Source organism: Solanum tuberosum, unplaced genomic scaffold, assembly GCF_000226075.1.
Source record: "Solanum tuberosum cultivar DM 1-3 516 R44 unplaced genomic scaffold, SolTub_3.0 scf00020, whole genome shotgun sequence".
Taxonomy (NCBI): Eukaryota; Viridiplantae; Streptophyta; class Magnoliopsida; order Solanales; family Solanaceae; genus Solanum; species Solanum tuberosum.
In genome coordinates this window covers 1,375,264-1,399,624 of record NW_006238946.1, presented here as the reverse complement: position 1 = coordinate 1,399,624, position 24,361 = coordinate 1,375,264, and the positions used below count along the sequence as shown (strand labels likewise).

At 33.9% G+C, this 24,361-nt stretch overlaps 4 protein-coding genes across 4 annotated transcripts; all 4 read right to left on the bottom strand.

Moving 5' to 3' along the window:
- Positions 1-3,449: 3,449 nt before the first annotated feature.
- On the bottom strand, positions 3,450-4,651 carry LOC102591723 (cold shock domain-containing protein 3-like). The gene has a single exon (XM_006340679.2). The coding sequence runs from the start codon at positions 4,457-4,459 to the stop codon at positions 3,674-3,676; it is 786 nt and encodes a 261-aa protein (XP_006340741.1). The 5' UTR covers positions 4,460-4,651; the 3' UTR covers positions 3,450-3,673.
- Positions 4,652-5,073: 422 nt separating this feature from the next.
- LOC102591399 (ferredoxin--NADP reductase, leaf-type isozyme, chloroplastic) lies at positions 5,074-8,360 on the bottom strand. The gene is made up of 9 exons (XM_006340678.2): positions 8,050-8,360; positions 7,740-7,974; positions 7,443-7,576; positions 6,861-6,939; positions 6,619-6,710; positions 6,444-6,521; positions 5,930-5,992; positions 5,584-5,818; positions 5,074-5,375 (listed from the first exon to the last, which is right to left on the bottom strand). The coding sequence occupies exons 1-9, from the start codon at positions 8,152-8,154 to the stop codon at positions 5,308-5,310; spliced, it is 1,089 nt and encodes a 362-aa protein (XP_006340740.1). The 5' UTR covers positions 8,155-8,360; the 3' UTR covers positions 5,074-5,307.
- A 3,616-nt stretch (positions 8,361-11,976) lies between these two features.
- Positions 11,977-14,575, bottom strand: LOC102591063 (uncharacterized). The gene has a single exon (XM_006340677.2). The coding sequence runs from the start codon at positions 14,223-14,225 to the stop codon at positions 12,258-12,260; it is 1,968 nt and encodes a 655-aa protein (XP_006340739.1). The 5' UTR covers positions 14,226-14,575; the 3' UTR covers positions 11,977-12,257.
- A 7,380-nt stretch (positions 14,576-21,955) lies between these two features.
- LOC102599982 (probable pectinesterase 30) lies at positions 21,956-23,028 on the bottom strand. Its single transcript, XM_006340879.1, has 2 exons — positions 22,704-23,028; positions 21,956-22,623 (listed from the first exon to the last, which is right to left on the bottom strand). The coding sequence occupies exons 1-2, from the start codon at positions 23,026-23,028 to the stop codon at positions 21,956-21,958; spliced, it is 993 nt and encodes a 330-aa protein (XP_006340941.1).
- Positions 23,029-24,361: the final 1,333 nt, after the last annotated feature.

The following is a 24,361-nucleotide window of genomic DNA, read 5'->3' as shown; positions in this document are numbered from 1 at the left end:
AGGGGGGGGGGGGGGGGGGGGGGGTGATTTTAAAAACATACTAATAATTATGGTCATTAAATAGCAAAAATGAGCAAAAGTTGGAAAAACAGATTACATAGGCCAAAGATAGAATCAATAATAAAAAAAAATATAAAACTAAGATGTTTTCACTGTGGCCAAAAAAATTGAAAAAGGAAACGCAAAGTGGATGCTTATATCGTCTACTATATATAATACAGTTTAATAGTAGGCGTTAGCTAGTTGAAAGCTGTAATTGTATATGAAAAAGTATCGAAGAGCACATGTGATTCTGATTCCTCCTCCTGCAAGTATGGGTTAACTTTTAGGTACGATGCAAAGCAAAAAAAGACCGGCTATTAAAACACAATACTTGTCGCACTATTTCCAAAGGGAATAATCACTACAAACCATTCAATCAAAAGATTTACCATTATTCATTAAGCATTTGCAAAACTATATACTGTTTACAGTCAATGATTCTATTAAGCTCTATTTGGGATCAAGAAAGTGGACCACAAAAAGTGAAAATAAACCAATTGTATGTGTTGTGTTGATTAAACCCAAGTTACATACTAACTTTGCAATAAAAGTGTTCCACACATAAACACAGAGACATAAGAGCTTCCACTTCACCTTCCAGTTTTTGAATCTAGAGGGAAAAAAACAGAAGGCAGAAAAGCCCTCTGGTGAAGCACCATAGTATCTTGAATCACTCGTAATATAAATCAGTCCAATTATTAGCTCAAATCTATACTTCCTGGGAGAACCTTTTTTTTTTTTATGACAAGGAAAACCCGCAGCCGCTACCCTTTGGGTGCGCATAGGATAAAACCCCTGCTCCTATTCAATAGCTCGCAAACTACTTCTTGGGAGAACTTGAACAAGAAATGAATTCAAACACTGAATTAGCAAAACACGTCAGCCGTTTAAATGTCTACGATAGTAGACACTTCACCACTAGCCCAAATTTGACCCTGGCCGGGAAGAATTTCAAGGATAGATGCACTAGACAAACTAATATGAAGATTCAAGGATTCAAGTCAGTTACCTCCTCCACAAGGATGAAAACTTGGTTTAAAAACTTCACATGTAAGGATTACGAAGGAGAAGCAAGCTGAGAGGCATGGGGGAGTTCAGCTGGAACAAGAAAGCTAATTCTCATTTCCTCAAGACAGTGATCAGATAAACAATCACAATGAAGTAAGAGAAGCCGGATACCACTTTCAATCGGGAATTTCATGGGAGTAGATTTGCAAGTTCTAGATTCAATAATTCGCATTAGACCCGATGATTTCAGCTAGCTATTTATCTTAAGCGAAGTTCCAAAACTTTGTTTGAAGAAAACTGATGGGTTCTAGTATTAGCTAATTTCTAACTTTCACTATTTCACTAGCACTTGAACTGTTCAATAGAGAATCCAAATTGCATCTTCACGCAGAAACCATAAAGGCTAGACTAGTGCATCTTCCCATGCAACCATTTATGACCAGAAAATGTCATAAATCTTAATCATTCCATGACCAAAACGACGAAGAGGCAGAACTAAAACAGCCTACAAGAAAGTGCAGTCTATAAAATCCTTCAAGGACACCATGACAGACCGAGCACAACTCTGCCTTCAAGAAGTGATTTGCTTAACTCAAACCCCGAGCCCTAATCCCTTCTTATCTGAAACAAAACTACTGGCTTCATACACCAATAGCCAAAGAGCATGAGGATTCCTTACACTAAAGAACATCATTAAAGTTTACATTTAGTCCCTGAACTACAAACCCTTTCCATATAATTTTAGAAAGATGTGCAAAAGTAAAAATAAAGCAAACAGACCTAAATAAGCCAATTGACAAAGAAAGCGAGATTATTAGTATAAACGTTGTCTCGTTATTCACGACTCTGATAATATGACCAGAGAGTTCTGGCACCATGCTACTATAGAATTTGAAAGACCAGAATATTCAACAAAAGGACATTATGGAACCACAAGTCTCTCTCACATGATCAATCAAGCATTATCAGTCTCTCTCACATGATCAATAAAGTAATTAAAAAGTCTAAAAAGGGAAAATGGTTCTATTTCAATCAACTATACTCCAATTATTCAATCCCAAGCTAGTTAAGATCAAATGTTATTTTAAAACTAACCTTCGCAGAAATTTATTCCCCAGCTAATTCTGAAAAATTGAACATCATTTGGCACCAACTAATAAATGCACCCGGTGCATGAAATATCCGACATTAAAAGGTCCATCATCCATGAAATGGACACATCCCAAGGAGATGTAATGTGGACAACCTACCTTGATGCAAGCATAAGTGGTTGATTCTAGGGCTCAAACCAGTAACATATATAGGTCACGGAGACAACTCACCACTACTATGCGATGCAAGCATAAGTTCTCTCACTATCACTAGATCAAATCGTTTCTTCCATATCTTTCACGTCACCAATAAGTCATTCTAAGTGTTGTTTCAATATATTATTTCATCCTTCCATTTCAGTCGTTTTTACATGTTTATTTGTTCAGCATTCCAACTTTTTTCAGAAGTAAGATGGCAATAACGTTAACAGGTGATAATTTTCAGTGTAAAAGGGATTGGAACTACAAGGGATGTGGAGAGAGATTTGGACTCTATGACATTTTTTTTTCCGAGATAGATCGAATGGAATAACAAATTTTAGAAAGAATCCTAACTTCAATAAGAACAGAACTGTTAGCATAGGACACTTTGCTAGATTACTTGTTTGAAGACAACTCTTTTCATAAACGACAACTCTTATTATAAAAGGAAAAGATCACGAGCACCCTTTAGCTAAAGCAACACACTAGAAGCCAATGAAAATGCTGATTTGTAAATCCTAACTTCAACAAGAACAGAACAGTTAGCTTAGGATACTTTGCTAGATTACTTGTTTGAAGATGACTCTTCTAATATAGGACAAACTCTTTTTTATAAAAAGAAAAGATCACGAGCACTATTTTCCGAAAGCAACACATTAGAAGCCAATGAAAATGCTGATTTGGAAATTAAACCAGTGTTCAAATTTGGAATGAGGTGGGATATGTCTATTAGGCAATTAAAAGAATTTCCAATTGGCATCTAAATAGAAAACACTAGTTTGAATATTTGAACACTAGTAGGGGTAAGGCTAGGTACACACCACCCTCCCAGACCTATTGGCTATGTTGTTGTTGTTGTTGTTGTTAGTTTGAACAACTTCTCAACAAACAAACAAGACAAATACAAGTATAAACACAAGCAGTGAAGAGAAAGATTCCACATAGAGGGCAATTACGTAGGACAAGCTTAGTATCAGGCTCACACAACTGAAGTCACCTAACTTAATCAGCATCATGTGAATTCTCATGTTTTCCCCATGAAGCACAAATATATATATATATATATTGTATATGGTATCATAATTATTATAAGCATAAAAGATTTGCTTAAAGTGCAAGAATTGAACCTTCAGCTTTTTTATATACTTGTATATAAACCATCAACTAAAACTTTGCATCCCAAGAACATGAATTCAAACAGCTCTGTAGAGCTACTCCGAAAGCACAACCGGCCATATAGCTAATCAAAGAACAACTGGAAAAACATGTCACTGCTAAGAAAATGAGTACTAAGAGGATAGAGAGAAAAAAGAGAAAGATCATGTACATGATCAGTTCACGGACTGGCTAGTGCATTCCCTAGCAAAGTGGCCCGCCTCTCCACAGTTGTAACACTTGCTTCCTCCACTACCACCACCAGATCTTCCAAAATTACTACCACCGCCACCTCCCCCACCGGGACAGTCTCTTGCCAAGTGTCCTTGTGCACCGCATGTATAACAAGCACCACCACCTCCACCGCCACGGCCGCCAACACGACCAGCACTCGGGCAATCTCGAGCCATGTGGCCATACCCACCGCAAGTGTAACAGACACCATCACTTGCTCCTCCACCACCACCGCCACTACTACGGTCACAATCCCTAGCTAAATGTCCAGCCGCACCACAGTTATAACACCCGCCTCTGCCACCACCTCCACCTCCACTGTTGCGATCACAGTCCCTAGCCAAATGTCCCGTCCTTCCACAGTTATAACACTCACCGGCGCTACGATATCCACCATCATTGCCGTTCCTCCGATAACCACCATCATCACCACCATGACCGTAACCCCCACCCCCACGACTGTTACTGTTTCCCCTGCCATTACGGCCACTATCGAGAGGAGCACCATCAGGCCCAGTGACATCAATAGCCTGATACTTATCTCCCTTCACAGTCATGGTGAACTCCACTTTCTGGCCTTCGTAGAGAGAACGGTAGCCATCAGATTTGATCTCTGATTGATGAACGAACAGATCTTCGGATCCATCATCAGGTTTGATGAAACCGTAACCCTTTGGGTTATTGAACTTGGAAACTGTCCCTGTCATTCTCGACGCCTCCACCGCCATTCTTAACCGATCTGTTGATCAGAACTCCGCAAAACCCTTGAGAATGTTCTAATTCTATGACAGATTTTTTTATAAAGGGAAGCCTAGGGGAAACCCTAAATAGGGTTTCTGCGTCTAAAACCGTTTTAAAAGGCGGCGTTAGCGCTTTTCGGTTAGGTTTGGATCTTAGTTTGTTGTAAATTTATCTAATGTTATTTATTTATTTATTGTTTCGTGATAGGAATAGTTGGAAAAAAAAATTCATAATGTTTCAAAAATTGAAATTGAGAGCATGGTAAGAGATTACAAACTAGAAAATCGAATCTGTGAAAGTTTCAGTAATCAATAAATTGAATCACTATGATTTTTCTAAAAAGTCAATTGGTCTATAGATGTTGATAAATACTGCTGTAAAAAAGATGGCCAATGTTTCAAATAATGGCAATTTGCTGTTGAATAAAAGAAAAACCACACTATAAAGATTTTGGTGTATTATTTTTTATCTTTTACGTGTAAAAACAAATATCTTTTATAAGAAACGTAAATAATAAATTCATAAGGAACTATAAAACTAATTGACCCATACCTCAACAAGGATATTGTAGTTATGAAAATAAAAAAACAAGAGATTGTGATTGGGTTGATTCAGCTATATGTTATTGAGACCCAGACCCTCAAAATTGAACTTTTTAGAGGGACAAATGCGAATATACTGATTCATTAAAAGATACAGATGAAAGATTTAAAAAGGGAAGTCCCAAAAAATGAAATTAAAATTTCAAAGGAAAAATTTACCTATCTACATGGATGCAGGGGGAGAGAAGCATAAAGTTGGTGGCTCATATTTGTACAAAGAAAAGTAAAAATATTTAGTAGACTTCAACATTCCATTGCTCTGCCTTCTTCAATTGCTTCTTGTAGTCCGCCCAGACAATACCTTCAAAAGTGAAGCAAATGTAAGCCTCGGATCGATATCTATAGGACAGTAGATGAAGATTCTACCAAATTTCAACATTAAGCCCAAGCAAGTTGGGGTCGGTTATATTAGTTCCAACTGATTAATGCATATTTATAATGAATGAGTTAAGTATAAGGATTGTATCAATGTGTGGAAAAAATGACGACATAGTTTTGACATATGTTACCATCTCTTTCAGCAAGAGCAGACATAATTTCATCAATTCCCTGCTCCATGCCCTTGAGTCCACACATGTAGATGAAGGTGTTGTCTTTTTGGAGCAAAGTCCATAGTTCTTCAGCATATTGAGCCATTCTGGTTTGAATGTACATCTTTTCACCCTTTTCGTTCGTTTGCTCTCTGCTCACAGCAAAGTCCAATCTGAAGTTTTCTGGGGCCTTCTCCTTCATTTTCTCGAATTCCTACAACATGAAAAGTCCCAACTTCAAAATATGATCAACTTTGCCAGAAATACTTTGATTCAGCTGAGTAAACTGTGGAGATAAAAAAGTATTGATATGCTAGAAAATCACCTCCTTGTAAAGTAGTGAGCTGCTGGTGGGAACACCCAAGAAAAGCCATGCGGTACCGTTGAACTACATAACACCAAATCTATGTCATTCAGCAGATTAATGATCGGAGGTAAGAAAATGCTACATATGACTACAATGAAATTCTGCCGAACCTTTGGATAAACTATAGCGACAACAACATACCCAATGTAATCCCACAACCTTTGAATAAACCAATGTTGGATATTTTTAAATGTTTAAGAACCATTCATCCTCGACTCAGACAACACTTTATAGTTCACCATTTCGTCCATCTAAAACTCTCCACTTTTATACCTAACTTTATCTCATTTGATACACTTTAAAGAATCATCAGACTGGCCAATTGTTTCTGGAGCTTTAGTTCACACAAGCAAAAGCTTTTGCCTATAATCAAGCAGTGTTCCTTTAGTTCTTTTCAATTCACTAGCATGTCCATGAAGCCAATCAAATTAGAATGAAGAGAAACTATCAAACAAATGTTTATTTTCTGTACCTTGTAGTCCTCGTGTTTCTCAAAGAACATTTTCCACAGGAATGAACGGAAAGGAGCAATTCCAGTTCCAGTGGCAAGCTGAGACAGAAATTCAAATTAGAAAAAATGCATAGTCAAATTGAAAGGCAGCAGATATATCTTAGATGACAATAATGTAGCTACAAATAAAATTCACCATTATAACGGTGGCATTTGGATCTTTAGGCATGAGCATTTCTTTGCCTACAGGTCCAGTAATCTTGACCTCTGCTCCAGGCTTCAAGTCACCTGCAATATGTAACATTTGAAGTTACATAAGGATCAAGTACAGGCCAAGCATCATTCAGTACTCCTACTATATATAACGAACAGTCAAACTAAAATAAAACGAATAAACCTTAACATCGTCTATGAAATAAGGGAGTCGTGGATTCTTACATAAGAAGTTTGAGCAAACTCCTTTAACTTCTTCCCCTTTGTCATTGGTGTACACAAGCCTCTTGACACACAGGGAAACCTGAATAAAACCTCAAGTTCAGATACTTTTGTTCACCGTAAAACTTGCAGGCCCCTAAACTATGAGTAATATTTGGACGGCTGGCTTATTTTAGGTGCTTTTAAGCAGTTTTGAAGTGTTTGGTAAAGTTAAAAAGTGCTTATGAGCTCTTATTTTTTTAAGTCAAAATGACAAAAATAAGCCAAAAGTTATGAGTTAGAAATACTAACTTTTGACTTTTAGCTATAAGTCATAAGCCAAAAGTCAATCCAAACAGGCTCTAATATTCTAATGTACCCTATAGTATATAATCTCAAATTTCTACAGTTACATTTGTTGGTAGACTTGCAGACCCCAAAACAACTATGAGTATTTTGGAATTTGAATAATGTATCACCGATAGTTGTTGGAAGAAATGATAATTGCGCCAATATTTATCACAGTCAAAGCATATGATTATCAATCTGTTAAGAGTTAACTGTAATATTTGAAAAATTTTGGATATATAGGAACTCAAAGCTTACGGTTTTGGAGTCACCGAAGTCACCAAGGGCACTGCTAGCAATTGAGTACAATCTAAGCTTGTGAGGCTTCCCATTGGCATCAACACCATCAGCAATCACACCAATGGATTGTCCTTCTCTATATGGGACCTCTCCTGATCAACCCATTAAAATTAATTCAGCTCAAGTAAAACTCACCAATTTATACAACAATAACATACCCAATGTAATCCAACAAGTGTACGCAGCCTTACCCCTCGCCCGAAGCGATTTACACAACAAAACAAAAACTAATGATTTGCTAGATTAAGAGCATACCCTCAGTGCTAAAAACCATGTGCCAAGTTTCACCAGGTGCATCATCACCAGTGATCTTAGTGTTTAGTAGACATCTACCAACATAAGGTTCCTTTGGCCTGAATTTATTCACAATCACACCTTCATCCTGTTTCTTTGAAATCTTCTCAACTTTAGCAGGAGCCTCAGTGGTCACTTGGGCTCTGATAGAAACTAATCTACTACCACCAGACACATTTCTGTAGTACAAAGGCACCTGTCATCACAAATTAATCCATAGTCAGTATTAAAGTATATCACAATTTGCAAAAAAGTAAATTGAGTAATTTACCTTGTTGAAGTTGATTTTGTCAGTGGAGATGATGGAGGTTCTAGAGGAAAAAGAGGTGGACTTGGATGAAGGAAGAGAAACTGCAGCACTTACTGCAGTAGCCATGTTTATGAATTATGAATACAGAGAATTAAGAGGGGGGATTGGTGAAGAAGGAAAAATAAGGAGAAATGGGAATTGGGATGTTTTTAGTAGAGATTGGGTAGTGGATTATGAATTGGGTGGAGGAGATTGGATGTGAGGATAAGAGAAGTGTATGATTCTACAGCCCTTAGCCTTTGCTCTTTTGGCACTCTGTTTCTAACTAATTTGTGGCCAACAACGATCTTCTTGATATTTATTATTGATTCCAACCAAAACAGATATTTCATGTAACAATTAAACTTATAACTTATATGCACACTAAACACTGCTGGAAGTGATTCACCCTTAATCACAAGTCAATATGAAGAAAATCTTGTTCAGAAGCGCCACCCCCAAATGGGCCCTACAATGCGCGAATCGGATTTCATCGGAGCTCCAATGTGGACTCCGATCTCGGAAAACCAAAAAAAAAAAAAAAAACTTATATGCGCATATTGTGATTTATGAGTTGTGACACTAAAATGAAACTTATAATATCTGGGATAATATAACTTGTCACTTATCAATTATCTGCTATTACCAAATCAATATTACATGGTAAATAATTTTTGCATAACCAAAACAAGGAGGCAAACTATAAGATTTAACTATCATTTGATCATAGATTTTGAAAAATTATTTTTTAAATATTTATTTGGCCACAAGATTTGATCAGATTTTAATATTTTGTAAGTTCTCAAAAATTGGTTCAAATTGGTTTTCCACTCACAATGTTTTTAACAAAATCAAATAAAATGCATATTCAAACACAACTTTAAATTTCAAAAATCATAAATTTAGAAACTTATTACTTTTTAAATTTCAAGTTTCACGCAAGTATCAAATCTGTATATTTTTTCAAGAATATGAGCTAAGCATTTTGTAAGGCTTTGAAATTGATGTCCAGTTAGTAACAATTAACAACATGATTTTAAGATGAAAGAAGTTATGGTAAAATAAGTTTAAGATTAAATCAAACATTGAATTAGGTGAAACTCTTCGTATTAGTAGTATCCTTTTTACATTTTACATATTGAGCGCAAAGAAAAGAAATGTCTTTTATTTAAAACATAAAATGGAATTGCGACGTAAATTAATTTTAATTTTAATAAGTTTGAGATTAAATCAAATAAGAATTATTTCATATTTAGTGTTAACACTTAACAACATTCTGAATTATTTCACCAATTCAATGTTATATTTGTTGGGTCAGACTTGTCGAAAAAGTTTTGGGCTTAACAACATTTTACCATGACTCCGTATAGACTCAAACCCGAGATCTCTTGATTAAGAATACATGAATACTTACCACTTCACCATAATTCTCATTCATGTTTATTGTTTACCATGAGTTAGTTGCAGATGTACACATCCTGTCAAAAGTATACAGCTTAACACTATTTTAATTTCAGCTAACATTACAAGCAATTTGCAGCCAATGGCCACTAGTAACCACTAACCAGTCAACACTAATTAATTAGGATGAGACGTATTTTATCTTTGTAAATCATCTTTTCCTAGTTATGAATGAGAACTCTAAGGACCCATTTGGCCCCAAAAAAATTTAGGAAAATTTTGAGAAAAAACTTGGAAAATGGTGTTTGGCCATACAATTTGTCATTACTTGGTAAATAAATATTTGGCAATATCCCAAGGAACTTCTAAAAATTAAAAAATAACTCCAAATTTTATATTTTTTAAAAAACACCCATCATTTATTAATCCAACTAATATTATCTACCTCCTCCGAAAAAAATTGAGTTATAATTTGAGTGACAAGATTGAGAAAAAAGAACAATTTGTTTAAATGAGTTATAATTCATTTGAATCAATGACAAGTTTGAGTATGCGAGTAATGTATTGCTCTTGCCCATATTGTTATTTTGTTGTTGTTGATTGTTATCAATTATATTATAAAATTATGGAACATGTTCATTATAAAATGATACTAATACAAACTTAAAGTATTTTTAGTAATTATTAAAACTTACAGGTAAAAAAAATATCAAATATTTCTCCCAAAATTTATTGCCAGAAACATGATGAAACTTCACACAAGAATATTTGAAAATTTGGAGCGAAACTCATCTGAGCATGACAGGTTTTCGCGATTGAAGCGTAATCTGGAAATTTGAAAGTTTCTCAACTCTCAAGTACTTGGATGAGGTGTGAATCCTTCAATATTTTATCCAAGCAAAGGAAAAAAATATGCGGGCAAAATCTTCTATGATGACACCTTTTTAATCAATGTGATTAAAAGCTAGATAGAAAATGTTGGAAGCCGATTTTTTCAGTTACAAATAGAGTTTGTGAAAGCTGGCTTAAGTTATCTTTTTTATAAAGTATGCAGTCACCAACTGTATAATACAAAGACAGGCTGAAAACATCCAGTATCCAGCCTGGGGCCTTTGGTGCCCACTTTGATTTCTCATTTCTGAATGAATTCACTCTTCTGCTGAAAAAAAAGAAAAGAAGAAAAATACTCTGCTGCAACAAGTTCATGGATTGCTGCTCACAGGAGCGGAGCCAGAACTTTTGACATGGTGATTTGATAGCGTAAAAAGAATAGTCTTGCGCGCAACAATGAGCTGCAAATCGTATTGTGTTAAGGGGATTTAAAACTTAATGGATTAACCTTATATATACTTGTAGTTCCGCCTAGAGGTGGCAATGGGGCAAGTTGAGTCAAATTTGAGTGGGTCATAATGGATTAAGACAACAATTGGGTCAAAATGAGTTAGGTAAGAGGTTATAGTAACGGGTTGGGCGGTTTGGGTTTGATTTTGCCACCCTTAGTTCCGTTCCTGATGGCTCATTACTCCCTATTCTCTGGGATCTAGAAAGAATAAAAAGAAAAAAGCTCCTTCGTGAGAAGGCAGCTGTGTCTTTATTGAAATGTCATGGGTCAAGAAAGGTGTTTTTAGGTTGGAATGAGTTTTCTAGATAGGTCCAATCTTAAGTCTTCATTTTGTCAAATTCAGGGCTTGTTTGGCTGGGTCAATCACCTCAGCAAAAGAAGGTGGGCATCAACCAAATCAGCTTTTTATAATGGAAAAGAAAAAGTCATTTGCTATTCGGGGTTTAACACAAGTCAGCTGCCTTTGTAGGGTAGACTTAACATATGATATTAGTTTCAAAAAATCAAGGGGGCAATTACTTAGTCTCTTTTTTCTTTTTATAATCGAGAAATTCCCAAGGGTCATTGCGAATTACTTGGACCTCCTCTATACCATGGTGAAACTATTCATCTACTCTAATATGAGAATTACCATTACTGAGCAAACCTCTTACTTAATACAAAGATAGGCAGGCAACTTTCTTAAGTCTTTTCAAGGAACAACAAGATCAAAATAGAAAAATAAACTTTACAAGTATTGAGCTAAACTCATTGACCTACCTCCAAATTCATCAGCATTTCTCTCACAACAGTTAGCCATAACACAATTTATCACAATTGTTAAATTAGAGGGAGAATCTTTCAGTTATTCACCTTGGTTAGCATACTAGAATTCAAAAAATCATTGCTTGTTAAGTTTACTTTCATTCCATTCATAAAAAGTTTCATTACTTAAACTTAGTCATCATAATTCACTCCTCAAATTTCTCTTTTAACAAAGAACACCTGAGTCTTAGTCTCACCTTAGAAACATTCAGGAATTTTGAGTCGCAATAGCTACACAGAGAGTAAAATAAAGGATTATGTTGGCATAGGGTCTTTTCCAAGGCCAAGTGAGACTGTGAGAGGCAGAGATTTCCTTGCAAAATGAGAAATGCCCTTAAGCATCACGAACTAAAAACCGGAAATTTGAGAAAATGAATATCAATATAACCAAAGAATAAGGTATTCTGTGTCCTAGATACAATAATACACCTTGTAGAACTGAACAATATTACAATGGAGCAAAAGTCATTTGATTTTTGTATGGGGTGAACAGGGTGTTCCACTATATCATTAGGGCAGACAAAAAGACCTATCTTATGTACACTCCCAAGACCATAGTAAACTGAGAGAAAACTGTAAATATAAATAGAAACTTTTCATCTAACAACTTACAAATCCTGCACATTGAGTTTTGCAGATGCAATTAATGGAATCCCCTTGATCCTCTGGACTGATAGAGTTCCAGCCTGCTTTTAGATTCCTGCAGTAAAGACTCCATATATTCATCTTGAATCAAGTATGACTGTTTTGATGCCCATTCAAGAACTGTAAGCACCTCAGCTTGAGCAAGCTCTTCGCTATCAGGGACGTGCAATGCAATGTAGCATAGCAAAAGCAATGCAGGACTTTGAACTATTTGTTCACCAAAGTAAACAAGTTGGATCAGATGTTTTGCCCCTCCAGCACTTATGATTGCCTTGGAATGATCAAGGTGAAGGTAATTATCCGAGCTAGCAAATTTTTTTAGGGCAATGGCAGCTTCCTTAGAAATATCTGCTTCTCGCTCATCAAGCAGTTTTACTAACGGAGTAATCATCCTTGTCTCAGTAGCTCGAAAAGTCCTAGCCAAACTCCCAATAGCTTTAACACATGGAACAAGCTGATCTGAATCAGCTTGTTCAATGATTCTTAGCAATTGATCAACAACAGCTTTGCAGGCAGGGGAATTAGGCTTGAAGGCTGACCTTCTCAACTCAGCATCTACTTCCGCCACAGATGTTATTTCCATTATTGCCATAGCAGAATCATACTGAGCATCTTCAGGTCCTTTCTCTAACAGTACTGCAAAACAAAGCAGTGCTCTTGATTCAGTGATACTACGACAAATGGGCGAATTTCCCTTGGCAAGTTTCCATAGTGCTCTTGCAGCCATTGCCTTCATATAAGCCTTAGTAGCAGGGTCCTCTAGTTCTCTCCCTTTATTATTCAGCCCAGATGAAGAAAGACTATGCTGACTGTGGTGGTGCGCTTGATTTTGCTTCTGACTGTTATTTCCATTAACCTTGGTCTGATTTAAACTATTGACAGGATTCTGCTGAGGCTGTTTTATTTGACCCTTCATTGCTGTAGCAACCACACTGTGCATGTGATTAGGCTTCTTATTCCCCAAGGGATGTGGAAGAGTGTGATTTTTGTCATCATCCTCAATCAACTTATGCACAGTATCGGCAGCGCTACCATTGGTATTACTAGCCAAGACAACAGCGTGGTGCATCGATGTGGCTTTGCTGACAATGGCGTATTTACTATGCTCCGGAACCGTCTCGAAAGCAAGATGACTAACCAGCAATCGAATTGTATTATGCTGGTGAAAAAGATCTTGACATTTGGGATAATGAGCAGCAAGCTCAGATACTGCCCAAGCCACCACTGCTTGAACCTTCATAGGACCTTCTTTGAGAATTTTCGCAAACACTGAGCAAACCCCAGCATGTATCATGTGTTCAACGCTTTCCGGGTCACGCCCAAGAAGACCAATTGCCCTAGCAGCATTCTCCTGACCTTCTGATTTCCCTTCCTTCAACAATTTCAGCAATGGTCCAACTCCACCTTCTTCAATAATCAATTTTCCATACCGGTCATTGTCTCTGGCTAAAGAAACAAGCGAATTAGCCGCGTCTGATCTGTCATCAACACTCCCCGTGTACAAAATAGCGATCTGCTCCCAAATTAGGCATAAAATTGGCTCATTAGCAGCAATAGGAGGGAGACCCAAACAGTCATCAGCTCGTTCATCAGCTGAAGCCGAAACACGGAGAAGCCAAGACACGTCACCAATGGAGTTTTCCAACTGAGAAGACATTTTACGGAATTGCGCAGCAGGGATGATGGTAAAAACTCGCTTTACAAGTCCATGGGCTCTGCACTTTAGCACAAGCGCCGAAGCTTTTTCAAGAACTTGTTCAGTATCGTCAATGATCCGACGCGTGGGCCGTTCATAAAGGTCGTTGCCGGCGCGTGCAGCCTGACGGAGAAGAGCCACAAGTTTCTCAGTTTTAGACCTGAGATCAGTACATTCTTGCTTGAAGGAACTTGCCTCATCGGCTGCCTTTATCACCTGGTCTGCTAACTGGATCGGCTTTGTCAAGATCTGCTTCACTAGGTCCGCCATGAAACCCCAAAAATCCAAAACCTCTGAACTACAGCAAAACCGTAGATCAGAAGTCTTTAAATAACCCCAAACTCAAAATCAACACACTAACCGGAAAAGTCACAAAACAGAGTCTTGAAATAATGTTTTGTTGTGTAGAGAAAAAGAAATGAAGATGGGGGAGAAGAAAGGGGAATTGGAATTATATGTTTTAGTAGGTTTGAAAGGGATTTGTTTACATTGAAACTTGAAAAGGTCTTTCAAGGTTTGGCAATGGAGGAGTTGGGGTTGGGTGACTGACTTGGACAGTCTTACGATTTTTACGAGGTCAAACGCCGTGTTTTATTGAAGAGTAATAATAATATATTCTTCTTTCCTTTTCGACTTATTTTTATAAGGTTGGACTGCGCTGCTCTGTTGTAATTAGCTGTCTCAAAACTATAATAATCTAATTTCATATCAATAAATTTTTACCGTTATAACATACGGTAATAAATTAACCATCCAAATATCGGAATAATTTGTAAAAGATTAAAAAATTGACAGTCGAAACTGTCGTAACACTGCTAATACGTAATATTGTTGCTCTCTCTATCCCATTTTATACAACTCACTTAATGAAATGATTTATAGTCACTCAAAATTCTTTCTTTATCAAATTTCATATGAAATCAAATTAACTCATATAAAATGAAACGATAGAGTAATATACAAAGAGAAGAGTTGTTAGTTGTCACTTTTAATTACCTACTATTGGAAATGGTCCATTTGTTGGAGAATCAAAAAATATTAGGAACAACTGGGTGTATATATCAACATAGGGATGTGGAGATAAAAAGGTTTTGGGCAGGAATTGTAATGAGAAAAGCAGATCATAAGGTATGTGGGGTTTGTTATTGTCGCTTTAAGGACTAAATACATCACATGCCTCCTTCAATGCCAGATTAAACGGCTACCCTTTTTTGGTATAAGACCAAAATACTTATTTCAAATAATTAAATTTAAAATTTCAATGTATCATTAACAAAATTAATTTAGTAAAATACATTTATAACTAAAATCTATTTAAGTAATGTGTTGGATCAACAAAAATCTAAGTATCTTTGTCCCGAATTATTTGTCCATTTTGATAAATTAAGAAGGGATAAATTCTTTTTACCTATTATACCTTCAATTAATTATTTTAAAAAAGGTAGAACTTCTTAAAAATATTAAATTTTTTAATTCACCCATTTCATAATTTATAGGGGTAAAATAGTAAATTCATTATATCAATTATTTTTTTTAAATAAATATGTCAATTCAAAAGTGGACAAGTAATTAAGAACCAATGGAGTAATATGGAACGAAAAGAGTACTATTATTTCATGGCCATAGACTTTCCTCTCTCTTTTTTCTTTGTACTTTGTTATAAAGCTAATTAATGAGCCAATATTGATCTTTGGTCAAGTTGCAATATTGTGGTTTGGTGAATTTGGAATATCTTCTCTGTAATTTTGGGCGCAGACACCATCGCCGTTGAAAGTACTACTTTTAAGTTAAATTCAAATAATTGTTTTCATCAAAATTTTGAGAAAAAATAAGGCATGCTTCTCTCACATTTTTACCTTTTTGCCTTCTTCAATGGAGCTAAAGCATTAGTTATGACTTTAGTAAGACTCAATTAATTTAGCTAATATATTATATTTGTATTAAAAATTTACTTAATTTATATAAATAATTTATTTAAAACTAAATAAACTTATCTCTTTTTTTCAAATCTGTAGATTCGCCTCTCCCTATTGTCTCTATCTCTCTACCTTAGTCACAATGTTCAAAATTTTAGCATGAAGGGATAAGATTGCATATATTCAAGTATTCAACCACAAGGCATAAGTTTTTGACTTTATAAGTATGAATATGTTAAACGTGTTTGCCTCACTTAATCAAATGATTATACTAATGATGAATAAAATAACAAATTAATTGACGCGTGGTTGCATTAGTGATAAAGTCAAAGCAACATATACGAAATCATGTAGGCAAGTATGATGGTAAAAATTACTCATATGAGAAAAAATGTATGGGAGTTGTCAGTTGCTTGCAGATTTCATTTAATTACCTGAGCGCCATCAATGCCGCAACGCTATGGCATAATTTTTGAGTCACATAATTGAGTGGTGACCACTTTTCCACAAATTATGCTATATTCCCACTCATACTTTTCTCTTAAAAATACCTTCTCAATTATATTCCTTTTTATTACTCCGATCTATTCGTTCACTTTTACATATTCATAATAGACCTTAAAAAATAAATTATATATATTGACTATTATTAATATTATAAATAATATTAGAAAATAATTATAAAAAATAATAATTAAGAGTAAGAGTAAAGCATAAAATAATTATTGTATTTCTTAGTATATTAAACTGAATAAATAAATAAAAAAATTAATATAATGATTACATAAAGTGAATAGTATGAGTGGTACGGGGATATAAAGTTCACGAAAAAGAGTAGTATTCTTCCTTTTTTTTATTGGTTCTAGAAGTTTCTTATATCCTCATTTTTAAGGTAATCAAGTCATCTCAATCGCCAAGTAAACACCTAATCTACTTCGTAAATTATATTGCATCATTAGTGCATAAACTCAAAACTGTTACCTCGTTAAAGTAATAGAATAGATTTATTTTTGGATATTCTTATACAGTAGAGTATAATGTATAGGGTTAAAGAATGACTTAGGTAATTTCACGAATAGTTAGTCAATTTTTATTTTATTATATTTTTTATTATTATTTTTGTTGCATCAAAGTTGATTAAAAAAATTTTAATACAAAATCACTCAACTAATTTACTTAAGTATCACATAAAATCACTAGACTAATTTTTAGAGCAACTTTGACATATAACAAACACAAAAATCATATTTGTATGTTATAGTTATAGTTTGCATAATTGCGCTTCATAGCAAACATAAATATATATATTTCGCTATACATATACAAAAGAAAGCAGTTGTATATAATATGTTTTTGTTTCAGTATACATATACAAAAGATCAATTGTATAATCTGTGTTTGTATATAGCGAGAAAGAGAGAAAGGCAAAAGAGAACTGGGCAGGGGAATATTTGTATTGTATAATTATAAGTGTATAGGACGAAGATATGTGTATTTGCATGTGTATATACAATTATTTCTCGCTTTATACAAACAGAAACACAATTTATACATTTCTGTTTGTATAAGCGAGAGAGGCGAGCGAGATCTTGGAGAGTGGCGAGCAAGATCTGGTAGAGGGGAGAGAGGGAAACGAAAATATATGTATATATACAATTTTCTCTCGCTTTATACAAACACAAATACATTTTATACATTTGCGTTTGTATAAAAAGCAAAAGAGGTGAGGGAGAGAACGAGAGTGGCAAGCGAGATTCACCAGAAAAGAAGCGAAATAGCAACAGTTTGGTATAGGATACAATTAAATCAAACTATGTTTATATCATTTAATTTAAATTAATAATTTGCTATTATATATAATTTTCCCTAAATTTTATAACCAAAAAAGAATCATTCAACTTGGACTAAATATGACAACACGTCATTAAACAATCTTTATAAACCAAAAAGTAATTCCACTTGTTTACCCATCGTATAAAATATCCTTTATGTTTCCTCTAATGAATTATGTAATAATTAGAAAAAATTAAGTGGCAGTTAAAAAAAAGTTTAGTGATTTTTGTGATACTTGAATAAAATTGAGTTTTTTTTTTGTTAGAAAAGATAATTTAATGACATTAATCCAATGAATGAAAGTTGAGTGATTGTTTATGAAATCAACCCACAAGACGATTTCACACTGTGGGAATAATATTAATTGTATTAACATAAAATGAAAAGAATTGAAACTTTCTGTTTTTTGATTAGCAATGAAACAACCATGATCATTTTAGGTACTCAGTCAAGTATTGACTTTCAATATTTATTTTACAGTTGCACTTATCAAAATCTTTCTTAGCAAATTGTGGGGACAATTTGCATATAATTAAAGGATTAATGGCAATTTTTATCTACGTCTTCTATTAAATTAAAAGAGAGTAGATGTATACTAGAACTAATTAATCATACATAATAATCCTCAAGAAAGCTACATGTTGCATCGATTCAACTACGTTTTCACTATCACTTGATATCAATTTACCGATTCAAACTTCAATAATTTAATTGATTTACTTTATTTAATTAATTTCTCGAAAATATATATACTCAGCTAAAATAAAACTGAATTATTTGAGTTGTCTTTTGATGGATTTTTTTGCTTTATTAGGTAAAATGGAGGGAATTATAATAAAATTTTTTTGTATGTTTCAAGTACCGATTGAAACTAAAAAACGGAAATCATGGGACATTATAATTAGTTGGCCCCAACATAAGGGGAAAAAATAAAGCAGGTATAATTTTAAAAGGGAGAAAAAGAACAACTACTACTGGTAGATTCTCTATATATAAATTATTGATACTGTAAATTGTTTAATAAGTTGGTGAATCTTAATTATCAATTAGTTGGCAAACCATATTTTGGAATAGTGGCAATCACGAAGTACCCAATTTATACAAACTTTAACAAATGAAGAAACGGTCACGCGTAGTAATGAAAATTTGGAAGAGTTGTTCTATCTTTTGGTTTATATATTAGTTAGTTCCAATTTATTTATCTATCATAGCATTTATATTAAAATATCATGAAATATTTTAAGTTATGAATAATTTTATTTATCTCACTCCATATTAAACGACACCTAACGGATAGTAGTAAGAGAAAACTGCGTCTAGATTCATTATGATAAAAGTGCACTCCTTTAAATGGCAAGTTCGTACTCTAAACAAAAACAAGCTTTTATAGAATTGTTAACAACGTGCATGCATCTATCTAGGCTTAATGCATGCATCATCCTCTCTCACACATAAATAGTTGGCAAAAATACATAAACAGGGCGTCTCGACCATAAGGCCATTAAAGCAATCGCTTGGAGCCCTAATATTTTTGGAGCCTCCGTTTTCTTCCAAATATATATATATTGATATATTGTTAAAAAAAAATCTCATATATTATAAATTTGAAAAGAACTTTTTGGATAGAAAATATAATAATTTTTTTACCTCATTTAATATAGAGATCATTGTAATAATTGAGAAACGGAATAGCGTGTAGTTAATTATTGTATCATTTCTTATGTGCCTATCTATTTTGTTTCTTCATTTATATTCGAACTATTATCATAAACCAACATTATTATTCTTATATTTATTTATTTGTCCTCTTTCACTATTTATATTCTTTCGTTATTGAATATTCTAAAATCTCTCAAACGTTCAAACCTTTTACATTATGCAAAATATATTGTTGTGTGTTTATAAAAAGATCAAATTTGATTTTTGGTATCTTCTTCAATTTTCAAACACTAAAACTAATCAACACGATTTTAATATTACTATATCAACTTATCAAATTCAGCGCAACACTATTTCAACATAATTATATAAAAATTTATCAATGTTTTGAGTCGAGTTTTATTATTCTAAATTTATATTATATATTTTTCATTGAATATGTACATTATTTGCATTCTTACTTCATAAAATTCCTGTATATTCTACCTCTCCAGACCATATTTGTAAGATTACACTAAGTACGTTATAATTATTCAATTTATATATGTCAACTAAAAAAAATAAAGCCTCTCTGTGAAGTTTAGCTTTAGGCCCCCAAATTTGTTGAGACGGCTCTGTACATAAACATGACACTTAACTTGGTGTCAGCTGACAACTATATATGATCTTTAACTTTGGGTGTGCACAAATAGACACTTAAACTTGTATAAAATTGAACAAACAGACACATTCATCCTACATGGCAATGTTGTGTCCTACGTGGAGTCCTATGTGTATTATGTCATGTAGGACATGTGTGTCTACTTGTGCACACTCAAAGTTAGAGGGCATAATTATTTGCTAAAGGCAAGTTAAGGGTCATGTTTATGTATTATGCCTAAATAATTCCCTTCAACTATTTTTCTTTTCTCTATCTAGCTAGCTATATGATAATTGATGAAAAATATTGGAGCCTCGAATATTTTCTTTTAAAACAAGGAAAATATATTCGATGGACATTGAGCTATTGCATAGGAGGGGGGTTTTACTCTGTGCGCACCCAAAGAGTAGCAGCTGTGGGTTTTCCTTGTAATAAAAAAAAATATTCGATGGACATTGATGTAACATTTGGTTACACAAATTGCAATAATTGTACGTGATCTAGAGATGCCATTTCTCCCGATGAATTTCAATTGCGTATTGCTTAATATGGAAGGCATTGCGAAAATAAAGTTAAATATTAATTACTACTTTTGTTTCAATTGATATGACAAGTTTTTCTTTTTAACTCGTTCCAAAAAGAAATGGAGAGAGTAATACTAATACATAGACACCCTGATATATCATATAAGATTCCTTTCTCGAGGCAAAAGCAAACAAAAAAGAATAGGTGAAAAGTTTGATAAATGCATTTTCAGTTTAGTGAAAGGATATCACAATTTTTCAACTTTAATTTGCTGGCAGCCGGCAGGTATTTGTAGGTACAAAAATGGTCCATTCTGAAAGAATAAATTAAACAAAAAGCAGATTCATATTAAGCTAAGCAACAAAGAAGGAAAGAGATTGAGAAAGCGAGATGAAGTGTAAATTACTTTTCACATCTCTAAACACAAAATCTTCTTTGGACTCTGCGAAAAGTAAAAAAAAAAAAAACAATTTTCATCTGAAAGAACTTATTGCTTGAAATTATAGTTTGCTTATGAAAATTGTGTCGAATATATTTAGCAAATGCTTATCGTACTTCGTTATGGAGAGAATTAGTACAATTTCGACATCATTCTGCTTCTGATATTTCCAAGAAGCATCACAAGCAATGGCATATTTGAAAGGATATCTTTTGAACACAGGGTAAATAAAAACAAATTAAATTCTGCCATGAAAAATGAAGAAGAAAAAAAACAGATTTATACTTGAAAAATTATGAACCCTTGGTTTCTAGCAGAATATATTTGTAATCCTCGAACATTGTCTACCAATTCTCAATCAAAGTTCAGCTGTATTTTCATTTTTTCTTCTTTTTTCATGATCACATTCTTACAAGAAGTAGGACCACATGCACAAGAATGTCCAACATTATTAATTGGGAAGAATCAATGAATATATAGACTGTTGTCTTGTTATATTGTTTTTGGGTGATCCTCAGCTCATGGCCTTATGTTTGAGGTTGATTTTTTTTTTTTATGGTATTAAAGTCACCTTTTTCTTGATTTACTCAATGTTGGGACCTGGGTCCCCGTCATATATATTATTATGTTGTTTACGCTCCAAATTATTTGATGTTGATTGTCCTGTATTAGTTGAGGGAATAAGCTGTAATCTCCTTAAATCTATTTACCAATCTGATCCCTAAGCAAAAAAAAAAACTCAAAGCTTTATAGAGATAGAAATAAAAGCAACACCACAAGCATCAACAGTTTGGTCTAATAATTTTTAGATTGAGAAATTGAATAGTAGTAACATATAGGAAGAGGTCAAGTGACAAGATATGCTTTCTTGACCTATATCATTTTGTCGAATCAATAAACTTCAAAAAATAACAAATATATTCTTTGAAGAATCAAAAGCAAACATGTCATGAATTCATTCCTAAACAGCACCAACCAAGATCAAAGATCAAAGATCAAGATCGTATGGGATACTTTTTGGGATCCATTTATCACCTTGCAAAAAATTGCGAACAGTAAACTTAGACGCCTCTGTTTTATCAATAACTTTGGACCATTGTACTCTCTTGCTAGTATCAGAGCCTGGTCCCCTATTATTATACTCAGCCAAATATATCTGCGTCACTTGTGGATTTTCACTCCACCCTCTTGGGTCAATGAAATCACTAATATAACTAGACATAATTACTGCCTTCCCTCCATTTTTCCAAGGCCAACCTAAGAAACTTTCCACTTGTGTCTTGTTAAAATTTCTTGTAGTTGATATGTTACAATTCTGAAGTATTAACCCCGGATTCGAAGTAATGCTATCGGCCCCTGGAGCAAGTATTCTCACTCCTTGTCCATGATTTGGCGGTCTTGCTTTAAGACGACTATTTTGAAAAATAGCACGTCCGCTACCAGTGATAAAATCGATTGTACCAAAAATTAAACATTCTCTGAAAAATGAAGTATCTGAGGAAAAAATTGTATCCTGGCAACCCAAAAAACTACATTTATAAAATGAAGCAAACCCTTTAAAAGGAGCAATTGTTAATGCAGCTGCTTGACCACCTGCTGCTCCAGCAGTATTTCTGATTGACAACGAAATTCCAATAAAACCACTGCCGTATACTTCTGTTCAGTCAAAAATTATTTTATAACGTTGTTAGACGCTCGTAACATCTATAAGTTAAAAATACGATTAATAGATTTACCTAATGTGGCGGTATTAGGCGTTGGATATCCTTTACTGCTTTTACTTGCTGTAATTACTGTGGCGTCCATACCATCACCAACAAGGGCTATATTTGGTTTGTCATTCGGAATAGTGATGTTTTCATTGTATTGTCCTTTTTTGACATGTATAAAGTATGTTTTTGAACTCATTTTTGGTGCTGCATTTAACGCTTCAGTGATTGTTTTGTAATCGCCTGAACCATCTTGTGCAACTGTTGAATCGAACGTCATACAATTCACTACACTCCACCAGAGCATCACAATTACTGTCAAAATTACTTTGTCTTTCCCTTCCATCGCCATTTTTTTCCTACATTAACAAAAAATAATAATATTAACATCCAAAAATTTAAATAAATACAAACTAGATAATTGAATGCTAGTAATTTAGAATGTGTTTGGGTTCATTGAAAAAAAATTCAAAAAAAACAAGTAATTTTCTAGCGATAAAGCATTATCATAAATATTTTCTACTAAAAAATGTTTTTCCTTAGTACCGAACACATCCTTAGTGTAGAATTGCTATAGTCCATCCTAAAGTGCCAAATTTGATTCTCAAATGGTTTTTTTGTTTCTCCTTTCCTTTACCTGGGCTTCACCCACGATAGTTGACGTAGTCTAAAACTTAATAAAATCTCAATAAATATTAGATCTAAATTCATAATAGAGACGAAAATCTCAATAGTTGAATCTATTAAATTTAAATTATAGATCTGTCTCTATAATTCTCCAGCCCTAAAAAAATTGAAACACGCATTAAAGTAGATAACTGATTTAGTAGAGAAAAATTCACAAAAAATGCTAAAGTACTAATATATCTGAACTAATACTATAGGAATTGCAGGGATAGAGTTCTGAAATAATTAGCATTAGCTTACCACGAAATTAACAAACTTTGATGGATGCTTATGTGAGTGTATATTCAAAAGACAAAAATAATTAATTGATGATTAATACATTGTGAATTTACAACTATAAATGTGATTATGAAAAATTGATGAAACATTTGTAGGTGAAATATGAAATTGCATAGGCCCTTCATCTTCATTATATAGGGGCACAAATGATAAAAGTCAAATTAATTCATTAAATATGGAATAATTATTTTTATTTTTAGATGTAACGGTTTAGATGCATATTACATGTTACTATAAAGTCAAACTTGCGAAAGATTTAGTTTTTAAATTTTGACTGGTAATTTCAAAGTGGAATATTTAACATTAATTACCTAAGTAGGTGAATTTATATCTTCGAGTTTTAAGTAGCAACTTACAATTAATGGCACATATTATACATCTTTGACAATGAATTTGGAAATCGTCTTAAGTTTTAGGAATAAAATTATATATTTAAAAACCACATAAGAAACTATTATAAGTCGTAATATTAACAATTCAAATTATTTTAAAATAAATTAAAAAATTACGATAAAAAATAAAGTTATTTAAATCATAAAATCTGAAAACTCACATTAATTGAGACAAGTATAGATTTAACCAAAATTCGGAATAGTAGAAAGACCGAGGGATAGCGTTGGCGGTAGAATAGAAGGCTTCTTTCTTATTTTTTTTCTTTAGGGGGGGGGGGGGGCTTGGGGGGGGGGGGGGGGGGGGGGGGCGGGGGGGGGGGGGGGGGG

Coding starts and splice junctions, on each gene's coding strand:
- LOC102591399 (XM_006340678.2), bottom strand. CDS start 8,154: ATGGCTACTGCAGTAAGTGCTGCAGTTTCTCTTCCTTCATCCAAGTCC. Junction 6,940..7,442: donor ACTTCGGTGACTCCAAAACC/GTAAGCTTTGAG, acceptor GGTTTTATTCAG/GTTTCCCTGTGTGTCAAGAG. Junction 6,711..6,860: donor AGTTTGCTCAAACTTCTTAT/GTAAGAATCCAC, acceptor TACATATTGCAG/GTGACTTGAAGCCTGGAGCA.
- LOC102591063 (XM_006340677.2), bottom strand. CDS start 14,225: ATGGCGGACCTAGTGAAGCAGATCTTGACAAAGCCGATCCAGTTAGCA.
- LOC102591723 (XM_006340679.2), bottom strand. CDS start 4,459: ATGGCGGTGGAGGCGTCGAGAATGACAGGGACAGTTTCCAAGTTCAAT.
- LOC102599982 (XM_006340879.1), bottom strand. CDS start 23,028: ATGGCGATGGAAGGGAAAGACAAAGTAATTTTGACAGTAATTGTGATG. Junction 22,624..22,703: donor GCCTAATACCGCCACATTAG/GTAAATCTATTA, acceptor TTGACTGAACAG/AAGTATACGGCAGTGGTTTT.